Genomic DNA, 14,171 nt, shown 5'->3' on the forward strand with positions numbered 1-14,171 from the left:
TCACTTTCCAAGATTCCATTAAACAATCTGGCTAAAAACTCCACTGCCATCTCTCCTAAATACCTCCATGCATCCACAGGTATGCCATCTGGACCAACGGCCTTTCCATTTTTCATCCTCTTCATAGCTGTCCTTACTTCATCCTTGCTAATCTGTTGCACTTCCTGATTCACTATCTCCACATCATCCAACCTTTTCTCTCTCTCGTTCTCTTCATTCTTTTTAGCAACTGAATGCATTTCATTTGTCATTCCAACAGAGAGAGCACATCACAGACATTAACACTTCTTTATGAATCACATGCCAATTGGCATATAACATAGACAAATGCATTGTATGGTGCGTTGCAAGCATTAACATTGAGATCTATGTTGATTTCTTAGATTTCAAGCAGTCTTAGACGGGTAGTACAGCTTATAATATATGAATGCTTTGGATAAGAATATAAATAACAAGGCAGAATGGCAGATAATGGATAATGAACTTAATCATTATAGAAGGACCTATACAGAATACAGACCTCAGCAGTTGAAATTTAATGTAAGTGAGCATAAATGATTACATATAGACAATAAAAAATGTTACATTTAAATACATAATGGGAGGTCTGAAACTTGAAAGTGCAGCTTATAAGAAGGAGTGAGGAGTTGTAGTGGACAGGTCATTTTCTACAACCAGGAACTATACAGATGTCATTAAGAAGGCTAATAGGATGTCAGGTTATACATCCTGATGTGTAGCATACAAGGAAAGGCAGTTTATACTTAAGCTATATAAATCACTAATGAGACCTCGCTTGGAAGATTATGTGCAGTGCTGGTCTTCATATCATAAAAATACATACTGTAGCAGAGAAATTACAGAGAAGAACATCTAGACTGATTTCCAGGACTGAGAGATATGAGCTGTGAGGAACGATAAAAGAAATAAACTTTTTCAGTTTAAGCAATGGAGATGAAGAGGTGATGTGATAGTTGAAGTGTTTAAAATTAGGAAGAATATTAGTACAGTGGATACCCAGTGGTTACTTTATGAATTAATGAATTCATCGATAAAAACTCAGGGACACAGAGAACTAGGGACACATGGAATAAATTATCTGGTAGTACAGAAGAGGAAAAAGACTTTAGAGACCTTCAAAAGTTGAGTTGATGTTAATTTGGAGAAATTAGATAATTAAGGTGGGCAAGCTTGTTGGGTAAATTACCTCATCATAATCATTCTAATGTTCTGTGTGGAATATGACTTGCTCTTGTTATATAGCATTAAATAAGCATGTCACTGACAGTGTCCACGCTTTAAGGGGGTATGTCAAATAAATGTTTTGTTTTTTCTCATTGTACTGTGAAACCTTGGTCTAGGCTAAGACTAAAGAATAATACTAGCCAAACCCATTATTCTGTTCACTTTAACAGCTCAGACAGCATCAGCAGTGATGAAGAAGAGCTGCGAACATTAGGAAGCAGTGGGAGTGAGAGCAGCACACCAGAGAACATGGGGCCATCCCACATCATGGATGAGAGCAGCTGGTATAGCAAGTGCAAAAGGATTGAACAAAAATATCGATTAGCCTTGGAGCAAAAGGTGAGGAGGTAACACTTGGTGGTGCTGTAATTAGAGAGGCTTTGTTTTCTGATTCAGTAATATAAAAAAATTTTATCTAGATGCATGGCCATTATGTTTCTGATTGATTTATTTTTCTGCCACAGTGTATTGTTAAGAACGTTTACTTTAATATAGCAACTTTATAGCAGTCCACATGTATAGCTTTATCTGCACAGGAACAGCTGCTTTAAGCAGAGACTTACTAGATCAGCCCAAAGAAGGGGCCCAATCACCACGCTACTTTCTATTGGAAAGCTGCTGACCCCCATGGAAATAAACTCTTTATCACTTTACATTGAGTATATTATCATGGAGATTCCTATGTTTGTTATTTTCATTTACCTACGCTATAGTTACTGTTAACTATGTAGTTTGTGTAAGTGTTAAGTAATATAAACTTTACAGCGCCCCAAATGTACAGCCTTATCTGCACAAGAGACTTACTAGCTCAGCACAAGCAGAACAAACAGTAAAGATACATATGTGCTGATTAACCAAGGCAGGGGCCTGCTTACCATGTTACTTTCTACTGGTTGCGTCCCTCCTCAGCTGCTAACCCCTGTGGGATTATGGCAATCACTCACACTAGGTGCTCTTAACATTACATCTTGACCCAATCAAACAGCAGTCAGTCAGTCACTGTCTAACCCAGGGGTCTGCTGGAGCCTATCCCAGCTAGCATACGATGCAAGGCAGGAACAAACCTTGGACAGGGTGCCAGTCCATCTCACACACACACACACACACACACCAGTCATACACTAGAGACAATTTTAGGGTTGCCAATTCACCTAACCTCCATGTCTTTAGACTGTGAGTGGAAACCGGGGCAGACATGGGGAGAACATGCAAACTCCACACAGGGAGCATCCAGGACACGAACCCTGGTCTCTTTACTGCAAGGCAGCAGCGCTTTCACTGTGCTACCATACCACCCCAATCAGACAACATAAAATCAGTATTACAATAAAGTTAAATTATATAATAAAACAGTAAAGCTGATAGTAGCAAAATCAGGAAATATACTAGAAAAGAGGCTTAAAAGTTAGGAAATCTATTTGAAAAAATTCTTATTAAAAATTAAAAAAAAATACAAATGATGGAAGACGAGTCTTTTCACATCTCGTTCACTGGCTGCCTCAGACTTTCTGCTGTGTGCAGAGGTCTTGCCAATTTCTTTGGGAACTCTGACATCTTGTCTGGGTGATGATCATATCTCACTTTCCTTCTCCTTGTGGTTCACTCTCCTGTTCTCCTTCTATGTGCAGCAAGCATTTCAAACTTAATGGCTTCACTTCACATGGAATTAGCAATGATTACGTGAATAATCAGTAAGCTTGACATGTCTGCATTACACCTCTGTTTTTTTCATAGGCCGATGTCACTTCCAATCCTAATTACCCCAATGTATTAAATTCCAAAATAGTATTTGTAACAATCTGTCTTTTTTAGGATTCTAAAATAATGATCTAAAAGATAAAAGGTTCAAGTCAGTAGAGATACAGACATTTAATCAGTCTATAGCAGTCATTTCAAAGATAGACAAGAATATGTTTGAGAATATTGGTTCAAGTTCAGGTAGTCCTGAGTGTTGGCTTGTTTATTCAGTGTTAGCTCACACAATTCAGATTTTGACTTGAATTTACAGTCCAGGTTCCTGTTTTAATATATTGTCAGTCAGTCAGTCATTATCCAACCCGCTATATCCTAACACAGGGTCACAGGGGTCTGCTGGAGCCAATCCCAGCCAACACAGGGCACAAGGCAGGAACAAACCCCGGGCAGGGCACCAGCCCACCACACGGCATACACACACACCCACACACCAAGCACACACTAAGGACAATTTAGGATCGCCAATGCAGTTAACCTGCATGTCTTTGGACTGTAGGAGGAAACCAGAGCACCCGGAGGAAACCCACGCAGACACGGGGAGAACATGCAAACTCCACGCAGGGAGGACCTGGGAAGCGAACCCAGGTCTCATTACTGCGAGGCAGCAATGCAAACCAATTGTTTAGTTTGTACTTCAGTATTGTGCATTTGAACATTTATTCTTCATAAGGTACATTTTTATATTGATATGTACAGCTGAACTGTAAGCAGTATTATAAGTCTACAGGTAGAAGCTGAAATTTGCAGAAGGATAAAATTAGTCAAAATTAAGTCAAGTTAATGTTTTTAAAATGATGATGTTGAAAAACCAAGTAAACAACAGACTTCTTTAATTCTAAGCTACTTTACTTTGTAGTCAGGATTTTTCAAAGTGACTAACATTTTTGTGTTTGTTTAAGTCAAGGCAGTTCTTTTTAAAAGATAGCGATAGCAATCCAGAGCACACAAATTGACTGCCAAAATGATTAATCTAAATAGGTAGACACAGTAAAGAGAGAAGAGTTAAGCTATGAATAAAACATCCAAAAATGCTAATAAAGGTAAATCCACAGCAGACAAGAGAGACACTCTTTTTATAAAAAAATGAGTATGGTGGTGTATGTGAAATTCATTTTAATGAAAGGGAATCAAGGCAAACAAGAAACGTAAAGGTTACATCAGTCAATGCATAGCAGGCAGTCTTCTTGTTTCGTTGACAGTAGTATGAGATCTGGCCTACACTCACAGCAAATTAGATATACTGTATATATGTATATATATATATATATATATATATATATATATATATATATATATATATATATATATATATATATATATATAGTATTACAGCAACAACAACAACATTTATTTCTATAGCACATTTTCATATAAACAATGTAGCTCAAAGTGCTTTACATGATGAAGAAAGAGAAAAAAGGCAAAAAAAAAAATTTAAATTAGGGAACACTAATTAACATAGAATAAAAGTAAGGTCCAATGGCCAGGGAGGACAGAAAAAACAAGAAAAAACTCCAGACGGCTGGAGAAAAAAATAAAATCTGCAGGGATTTCAGGCCACGAAGACCTCCCAGCCGTCTCTAGGCATTCATAAATTACCTCAATCAGTCCTCATTGTATTCAGGGTTCACATGGAAGAATTTGATGATGATGGTCATGTGGACTTCTGGCCTTTAATCCATCAATGTAGGGACATCACGGTGCTTTGATTAGGTGGTGGTGGTGCAGGTCGCCACCACAGAATCCAGAAAAAGAACAGAAGAGAAAGTAGGGGTTAGTACGGATCTTGGAGCCACCTTGAATAATAATGATAATTAATTGAATATACATCAAGATTTAACTAAGATTAAGCTATGAGAAAGCCATGTTAAAGTAATGTGTTTTCAGCAGTGTTTTAAAGTGCTCCACTGTATTAGCCTGGCGAATTCCTATTGGCAAGCTATTCCAGATTTTAGGTGCATAACAGCAGAAGGCCGCCTCACCACTTCTTTTAAGTTTAGCTCTTGGAATTCTAAGTAGACATTCATTTGAAGATCTTAAGGTTACGATTTGGAGTGTAAGGTGTAAGACATTCCGAAATATAAGATGGAGCGAAATTATTTAAGGCTTTATAAACCATAAACAGTATTTTAAAGTCAAATCTAAATGGCACAGATAACTAATGTAGTGACATCAAAACTGTGGTGATGTGCTTGGATTTTCTTTTCCGAGTTAAGATTCTAGCAGCTGCATTCTGTACTAATTGCAATCGATTGATGTCTTTTTTTGGTAGTCCTGAGAGGAGTGTATTACAGTAATCTAGTTGACTGAAAACAAAAGCGTGAACTCATTTTTTAGCATCTTGCAATGTTATAAGAGATCTAACTTTTGCTATGTTTCTTAAGTGAAAAAATGCTGTCCTAGTAATCTGATTAATATGTGATTTAAAATTCAGTTCAGAGTCAATAGTTACCCCTAAATTCTTTACCTCTGTCTTGACTTTTAATCCTAATGCATCAAGTTTATCTCTAATAACCTCATTATATCCATTATTGCCAATCACTAAAATTTGTTTTCTCTCTATTTAGTTTGAGAAAATTACTACTCATCCATTCAGTAACACAAGTGAGACATTGTATCAGTGAATCAAGAGTGTTGGGGTCATCAGGCACTATTGATAAATACAGTTGTGTATCATAAGCATAGCTATGGTAGCTCACATTATACCTTGAGATAACCTGACCTAACGGAAGCATGTAAATCGAAAAGAGCAGCGGACCCAGGATAGAGCCTTGTGGAACACCATATAGAATATCATGTGTCATCGAAGTATAATTACCACAACTAACAAAGAATTTTCTACCTGCCAGGTAGGAGTCAAACCAATTTAAGACACTGCCAGAGAGGCCCACCCATTGACTAAGGCGATTTCTAAGAATATTGTGATCAATGGTATCAAATGCAGCACTCAGATCTAAGAGGATGAGAACAGATAAACGGCCTCTGTCTGCATTTACCTGCAAGTCATTTACTACTTTAACGAGTGCAGTTTCTGTACTGTGATTTGTTCTGAAACTTATCAAGAATAGCATGTTTATTGAGGTGGTCATTTAGCTGCATAATGACTGTCTTCTCTAGAATTTTACTTAAGAAAGGCAGGTTAGAAATAGGTCTAAAGTTTTCCAAAGCAGAGGAGTTAAGATTATTTTTCTTCAGCAGGGGTTTAACTACAGCAGTCTTAAGACAGTCTGGGAAGACCCCTGTATCTAATGACGAGTTTACTATGTCAAGAATACTATCAATTAGCACACCTGATACTTATTTGAAAAAAGTTGTTGCTATTGGGTCAAGGACACGGGTGAAGGGACTCAGTTGAGAAATTATTTTATATAAATCAGGTAAATCTGTCCTGGTGAAAGAATTTAATTTGTTTATAATGGAGTACCAGGGTTTAAGAGGATCATTATTGGGGAGATGTACTATATTATTTATAATATCATTAATTTTTTGATTAAAAACTACAGCAATAGCCTCATAAGTTTCACTGGAAGTATTTTGGAGGCATTCCATTGAGTGACCTGGATTTAGCAGTTGATCAATTGTGGAGTACAAGACTAGCATTGTTATTTATAATTCTAGAGAAATAACACCGCCTCTCAAGATGGACGGACATATTTCATAGGCAACTGTTTATTTTATTAGAATTCTTACAAAGCAAAATCACAACACATAATGCACAATATGTTGGTAGTGTGGTTCAATACCAAAATGGTGAGTTCGGACCTCAGCTTTGCCTCACTGTATCGTTCCAAACAGATCACTTTACCCATGTGTACGCCAATCCTAAAAAATACACAGAAATAATTATAACCTAACCTGATCTTGTAAGTCACCTTGTGTAAGAATATCAGTAACATATGTGCTAGTTATAGCTTGGCCTAACGGAAAAAGCTACAATCGTCTCACTCACTTTGGATGCAGTTGAATATGGTTACTTATTCACTACTAAACTACAATATTTAGGCCCAGAACACTCTGTTTCTGTAATTAACATACATTTTGATGTATTCATTTTAGAACATGGAACAAGGCAGGGGTCCTTTGTTAACAGTTTTATTTCCCATGATACCTCTCTCCATCTCCTGGCATAATCAGTTGTATATTCAAGGAGGTGTACTCATTATAAATGTATTGCTGACTGTGACGATGCGGGTTTGCTCCATGCTCCCATTTGACTTTTGGGAGCTCTTGAACCGGACACCGTCGGTAATGTCATCGATGAGCTAGGCAGTGAGGCACAACAAAGCAAGAGGATGGTGCAAAAAGTACAAGGTGCTTTTATTAAAACCAACAAAATCAAAGTGTCCAAATTAAATAAAGTGCAGTGTATCAAAATAAGTCATTAAAAAAATATCCATAAAACAGGTGGAACGGTGGAGGTTAAAATCAAATACAAAAAAAATCCTTTAAAACCCGAGGTTAAAATAACGGCTGGAAACAGTCTCTTTAACAACATAAAGCACAGTGCATAATTCTTTAACCCGACAACTCCCCTGCTTCTCCCTTCCGGGCCCCGCAACAGGGGAGTCGCCCTACCAGCATATGCAGCTCCTTCAACACTGGTCCGGTAGCCCTCCAATCCCTGGCTACGTCGGGCTCCGGCTGGTTACAGCAGCCAGGGCTCTCACGCTGGTGCTCAACATGCCCAAAGCCTCCATGACTCCGCTCCTTTAGACGGACAGTCGTCTCCACTGCCAGTCACTCCAGCTACTCCCATTTACTGAGCTGGAATGACCGCTTCAATCTGCCCCCTCTGAGAGTTGGCCAAACTCCTCCAGGGCTCTCCTACCAGCTGCCTGCCATTGTTCAAGCGAGCCTGCTGTCGGACAGTCGCTCGCTCGCACCGGCTCCCCACTTCTCCAGCCTTCCTCTCCCTTAACCTCCCGTTCTCTCTCTTTCCACCTCTCTCTTCTCTTCTCTTCCTAGCCACCTCACGCTTTTATTTATCACGGGGACGTGGATCAGGTGTGGCAATCAGCAGCTCCTGGCAACAATTACGGATGCGGACGACTCCTTACCTGTGCACTTAAGTGAGGACTGCCTGCATCAGGAATTCCCCTGGGGACCGCTTCTGGCCACACTACCACACCCCTTTCTTAGCCGCGAAGGCGGCGATTATTTATTTAAAAAGTGGCCTTTTTGACGTGAGCTGTGGACCCATTACACCACACTGGCCAGTACTCATCACTTGCTAAATATCTACAAAATTTCCTGCTTCAAGATTAATTTAAATCAGATGATATATTGTTTCCAGTTAGTGCATTTGTATATCAGCTTTAATGTAAAAATGTTTTCTTTTATTGTCTCACAGCAACATCATATAATCTTTATATATAATCTTCATTTGGATCTTGATCTTTGTTTGTCTGCGAATTCACTGCCTTGTGTGGTGTTCCTGCTGTGTTCAGTAGAGGGCAGTAGTGATGGAGGAGGAGAGGAAGTGAGGGGGAGGATCGTTGGATGAGGTTGGAGTGTGGTGATTAAAGAGGATTGAACTAAAGGAGACTACGTGCTGTTTGTACTGGCTGAATACACAACACCTTGGTTGTTACTTTTGTTTACAAACACTGTCGATACCACTCTTTGTGTTTAGATCTGGCGTCGACACCTGCTTCGTTGTCGAGACTGTGGTTTTTTGTGTTTCTGTCGACCGTCGTTGGTAGCACTTCGTCCAAATCGAATATTCACCCACTTCTTGGTGTTGTCAGTCAGAGTATATAAGTTGGACTCACTTCTGTGATTTTCCATCAGTCGGCGTTTGGAGTTCAAGAAAGAAGCATTGGTTCTTCCTTACTCTTTGGATTGCCACAAAGCAACCTGCGAGATTGGAGAAAGGTTGAGAAGAGATCGTGAGAGGAAACGACAGCGTCATGAAAACAAGACGGACTATGAACGGAGAGAAGCACAAATGCTCCTCCACCACCACATAATTAGTATTCGGACACATGATTCCGAGTAGGCCGTTCCTATCGAATCAATGTCCAAGGGTTTTGTTTTGTAATTTTGTTTCCCTTATAAAAAATCATAATGCTGTGCAACGAAGGGCCCAGTTCACGACTGGCAGCCGCGTTTAAACAGGGAGCCCTTCACAAACAGCTTTAACATGCGCAACGTAGTTGGGCGCACATGGCTAGTTAGGAATAATAACTAACCAAAGAGTTAAAGTGCCATTCCTATTTAAGTTTCAGCACCTTGATGTAGGGTGTTACACAAGATGTTACCAGCTAGCCATGCCTTCATCACACATTAGCTGTGAGAATTAGTATTGTTAAAATCAATATCCTTCCAATACCTTTGTGCATTTGTATATTAAAAATCCTTTAATAATTGGATGTAATTATAACTTTATCTATTTGAAATGTGTAGAGTCCTCACATTAAAAAAATGCATTTCAGAGACATATAGCAGAGAGCAACATGGCTCCACCTAACTGAATTCTATTACCGGGTTGTCGGAATGTGGAAAAAATCAGAATAAAAACAAACTTGTACCCATTTGGTTAGCCATGCTTTGCTCTGTACACTAATTACCATTAATTACCCCAAACAAAGTACAAATCCAGTGGTTCCAAACCTAATGAAAATATGACAGCAGTGCACAAATCATTTGAAAGCTGCTTCATTAATCCTGTATCCCTCCCTTCCTTTTAATATAGGGAATAGTCTCTGAATTTGGAACTTCAGTGACCTGTACAGCCACGGCATATTGGCATCCTTCAAACAATTATGCTTCACATGTAATTTTTTACTATATGCAAGTCAGATATTTTACTAAAAGGAACCACCCCCGACTATATTCTTTAGAAATCATACCTTCAAGCTATGATAAAAATCTAGAAAGTGTCTCCAAACTAGACTAGTTATTTCAAAAGAACAAATCGCTAGATAATAATCTGAGACAGTTTTGGGAACAGGACCTTTCAAACAGATCAGCCCTCGATAGAATATATTCTAAATCTATGTGAACATGGTCTCTGTTGACTCAGACTATTCAAAGTGTATCCAGGTGAAAGCTCTAATATGCACAGACACAATTGCCAATCACACCTGAAGGCTGCCTTGTTGTCTGTGCCCTTGTCTACTTCTTTTAATTTAAACAGTTATGTTAGGGTGATCTTGTAACAAACTATAATTAAAATGAACAACAATTTATTTCTTGCATAGCCCAAAATCACACAAAGAATGCTTTAATAGTGTTTAACAGGCCCTGTTTATCAACAGTCCCCCAGGCTTGATTTTCTAAATAGTCAAGAAAAAAATCCCAAAAAAGCCTTGTAGGAAGAAAAAATGGAAGAAATCTTGGGAAGGGCAATTCAGAGAAGATCCCATTTCAGATAGGTTGAGCATGCAAGGGATGTCAAAACATGGGATAAATGGAACATACACAACAGAGCACACATAATCCTTTTTACAGAGCTAGGTGGCCTATCATTGCCACCTCAGAAATACAATACAGTAGTACAAATAACTTTGTTCTTGAGCAATACTCCTCACCAAGTACAGGCGCAGAGCTCCATGACAACTCTTAAGGCAAAATGCAAGAGTAGCTTATACTGCCCACTAAGCACAGAACTATCACATATCAGGACACAGATTTGTTCAAATACATCAGGAACAAAGTAGGAACTAATTAACATAACTGAAAAACAACAATATTTGTTCATCAGTTAATTGTAGGACCATTGCCAGATCACAGAAAAGGAGTCAGAGACAAGCCAGACACAGTCAAAGTTCTGGAGACCCTGGCCAAATAGCTGCCTGTCCCCTACTGGCCATTCTACAGCTGGGTCTGGATCAGCCAATCTGATGAAGACCCTTCTCCCCGATGATTCCAGTGCTCCGTTATCTGAGACAGTGTTTCCATGGCAGGCAAACAACTTGGCAGTAGAGCAGTGGCACCAAGCGCCACATGAGGATACCAAGAAGAGAAACAGAATAGGGGAGGTTTAGTAACAGTTTATAAATATTGTATTACTTATATTTTAATACTGATGACTAACAACAGATACGCAGTTTGCACTGACAACATAAATTGAGATAAAGCAGATTGCTTTGCTTTCCAGTGTACGAGCAAAGGCAATTTTCAGTCCATGCACTTCCAGAACCCCGTAATACGAGACTATACACAGACCAGTTGGGGTATTCATGAAAAACAGCTGTTTATTCCAAGGGCTGCTTCTTTTTTAGATAATGCCTTCAATATCAGTTGTTTAAGTGTTCATTTCTTGAGTCCCATCTGTCCATAATATTTTGGAGTCCCCAGCCTGTTCTTCACCATAATTGTGACAGGCTACTGTGATCCTTTACATTTGCCAGGGTTACTTGGAAGAACTGGTGCGCCTTCGAGAAACCCAGCTGTCAGAATCTGTCTCTCAGAACAAAGCACTTCTCAAGAGATTGGAGGACACACAAGTGACACACAAGCTCGAAAAGGAGCAACTTGAGTACATTGTCATTGAGCTACAGGATCAATTGTAAGTATAGCTTCAGATATTCAAACCTTTTTTAATATTTTGTGTTTGAGGTTTTCACCAATGTACAAGTTCTTACTTTAAAGTAAAAATGAGTTGTAATTTGTATAAATTTTGGAACATATTTTAGCAAATAATTAACTGAAATGTGTATGTTTCTATATGTTTCTTGAGGCTGCTTTTTCTGTTTTAATTTTGCAGTCAAAGACCACAAAAGCTTCACAATTCCTCAAGCTAAATATTCTCCATGATTATTCATCTTTCTGGTTGAGACTGCACTGTTTACCACCATTTCTAAAGTTCTGTCCCTAACACTTCAAAATTTGACTAATAATATGCATTTTCTTAGTGCTGGCAAAGGTGAATCATTTTTTCAATTTGTTCTTTTGCAAAAATTTAGTAAAATGTCTACAAGTACAATCAATTTTCTATAAATGTTACAGAAAGATGACACATACAAGCAACTAAGATACTCTGCCATTTACTGTAGAAAAGCAAGAATGAGTGCACTTAAGGAGAGTTGTAGCTGTTATCAAGGAATATGCATTTAGAATTACTTATACTTGCATTTTTAGTGTGTCAAATGTTGGGCTTCATGCTTCAACTCTATAAATTGTCCTCGCTTATCACCCAACACTCTTCGTGTTTTGTTTACACCCAATGCCAACAGATAATCACTGAATGCCACTTATATTCTTCCACAGCAGCCATCACATTGCTCTTTTTTATTTAATCTCAGTTTGACTTAGGACTCTGGTGTCCAAATGCATCCCAAAGACATGGTTTGGTTGACTGCTGACGGTAGCTAAGAGTGATTGTGTGCATGAGCATAATATCTGATGGACTGGTACCCTATTCGAAATTCCTTCTGCCATAGACATATGGCATAGCCTTCTGTGACCCTGTATGTGAATACAGGATTTCAGAACAGGAATAAATGCATGAATGAATGAATAACCATATAGCAGAATGTTTGAAAAAGAATGAAAGTCATGGATGTGCTAAAAATAGGAAATACAGGAAAATTCTAAGTTTCCGGGGTCTTAATATTTTTTATAATTAGCTTTTCTAAGTCATCTAAATAGTATATACTGTCTAAATTAACAAAGTTATTTTTTATTCTATCTTTCTTCTCATTCTTGCTAATCAATTGTTATGCAATTCTGCAAAAAAGAGAAAAATACTGTAAGTTGGGATGGCCACTTCTCAATTTTAATTTGGTTGATTGGATTTTTTAAATAGATCAGAGTTTCTCAAAGTATGGGTCACAAGTTGCTACCGTTGGGTCGAGAGTTACTGTTGTATTTAATGGTAATGGGTCACAGACATTAGTTCAACAATCATCCTCGAGTACCCCCTCCCACTCTAGCGATCGAGTACGATTCTCCATGGGAGGACGCCAACCCCACTCTGATGGTCATCCAGGCATGCAACAAAGAATCTGCCTTGAAGACACAAAAAAGGGCAAGATTGGGTTGCAACAAAGAAACTTAAAAGAAACCCTGAATTTGATAATCAATATTGTTTTTTTATATAATTACCATACAATTTCCCCAATTTACCCACAATATCTACTTAAAATTGGCGAAACCTCCTATTTTATTGAGTTTGTCTTCTAAATACAATCAGTTTTAATTAAGGATGCTCTGATCAGGTTTTTTTCCCAAGGTCGATACTGATCACAAATTTCATGTTACTTGATTGGCCGATTCCAATTTTTTGTTTTTCCTTTATCCCTTTAAAGAGGTTTTTACACTAACCTTCTGCATAACCAGATGCATAGAAGCCTTATGTCCTATATTAAAGTGTATATTTTAAATTAAACTATAGACCTCAGGTGTTAACAGTTCATGGTTTATTAACAAAATTAAATTCTGTAGGATTATTGTTCAGTGACCATAAAAATGCTAAAAAATCTTTAAAATACATACTTTAACTAATACAATATTTGGAAAAATATGTATGTGTAATACAAATGGCATAAAAGAACATAAGATGCTTCTCTTTAATTACAATCTGTCATATTGTTTAGTTTATTCTGTAATGTACCTATCTGATACAAGGCTTAGTATACAACCAACAATTATATGTTACAGTTGTAATACAGTGCATATAAAGTTAGAAGCTTCTGAACAAGTGTACTTTTTCAGCTTTATGGACTTTCTGTACCCGTACATTTTTCTTTTATATGTAACCCTAAAAAGTAAATGCAATTGTGTCATAATTGCAGTGTGTTTGGCTTCTGGTGAAAGAACAGCATTCTCCCTAACAGTTTAGAGAGGCTCTACTTCATGTGCTTCCATTTTCTTAAAATCTCTGCTATTGAACATAATTAGCTGACTGGATTTCGCTACTGGCTATTGAAGTCAGAAAAAAAAAGAAACAGACAGGTCAAGTTGTATCTCTGCTTGAGTACCTGAATATACGAGGGTGTCTGATGGGAAGTGAGCCTACCTATGAACGAGTAACATCAGATATATGAAGTTTTTTTATTAAGTAGACCAGACCTTGTTTGTAATTCCTGCCAAATTTTAACCCACCGACTGTTTCTGCTGCCTGCCATTGCTGATAAATGTCCTGAAAAGCTGTTTTTCAGAAATCTCTTTCATCATAACAGTGCCCCACCACACAGAGTGCATGTGACAGTGGAAACATTGCAAGA

The 14,171-nt window shown here is 38.1% G+C and overlaps 1 protein-coding gene across 3 annotated transcripts in view; it reads left to right on the forward strand.

Moving 5' to 3' along the window:
- rundc3b (RUN domain containing 3b) overlaps nt 1-14,171 on the forward strand; it is a 258,113-nt gene that overhangs the window by 194,451 nt on the left and 49,491 nt on the right. For all 3 annotated transcript variants that reach the window (XM_028817131.2, XM_028817132.2, XM_051936028.1), the window contains exons 7-8: nt 1,416-1,584; nt 11,355-11,512. In XM_028817131.2, the coding sequence (XP_028672964.1) occupies nt 1,416-1,584; nt 11,355-11,512 (327 nt within the window). The remainder of the gene's footprint in view (nt 1-1,415; nt 1,585-11,354; nt 11,513-14,171) is intronic.

Source organism: Erpetoichthys calabaricus, chromosome 13 (assembly GCF_900747795.2).
Source record: "Erpetoichthys calabaricus chromosome 13, fErpCal1.3, whole genome shotgun sequence".
NCBI classification, from domain to species: domain Eukaryota; kingdom Metazoa; phylum Chordata; class Cladistia; order Polypteriformes; family Polypteridae; genus Erpetoichthys; species Erpetoichthys calabaricus.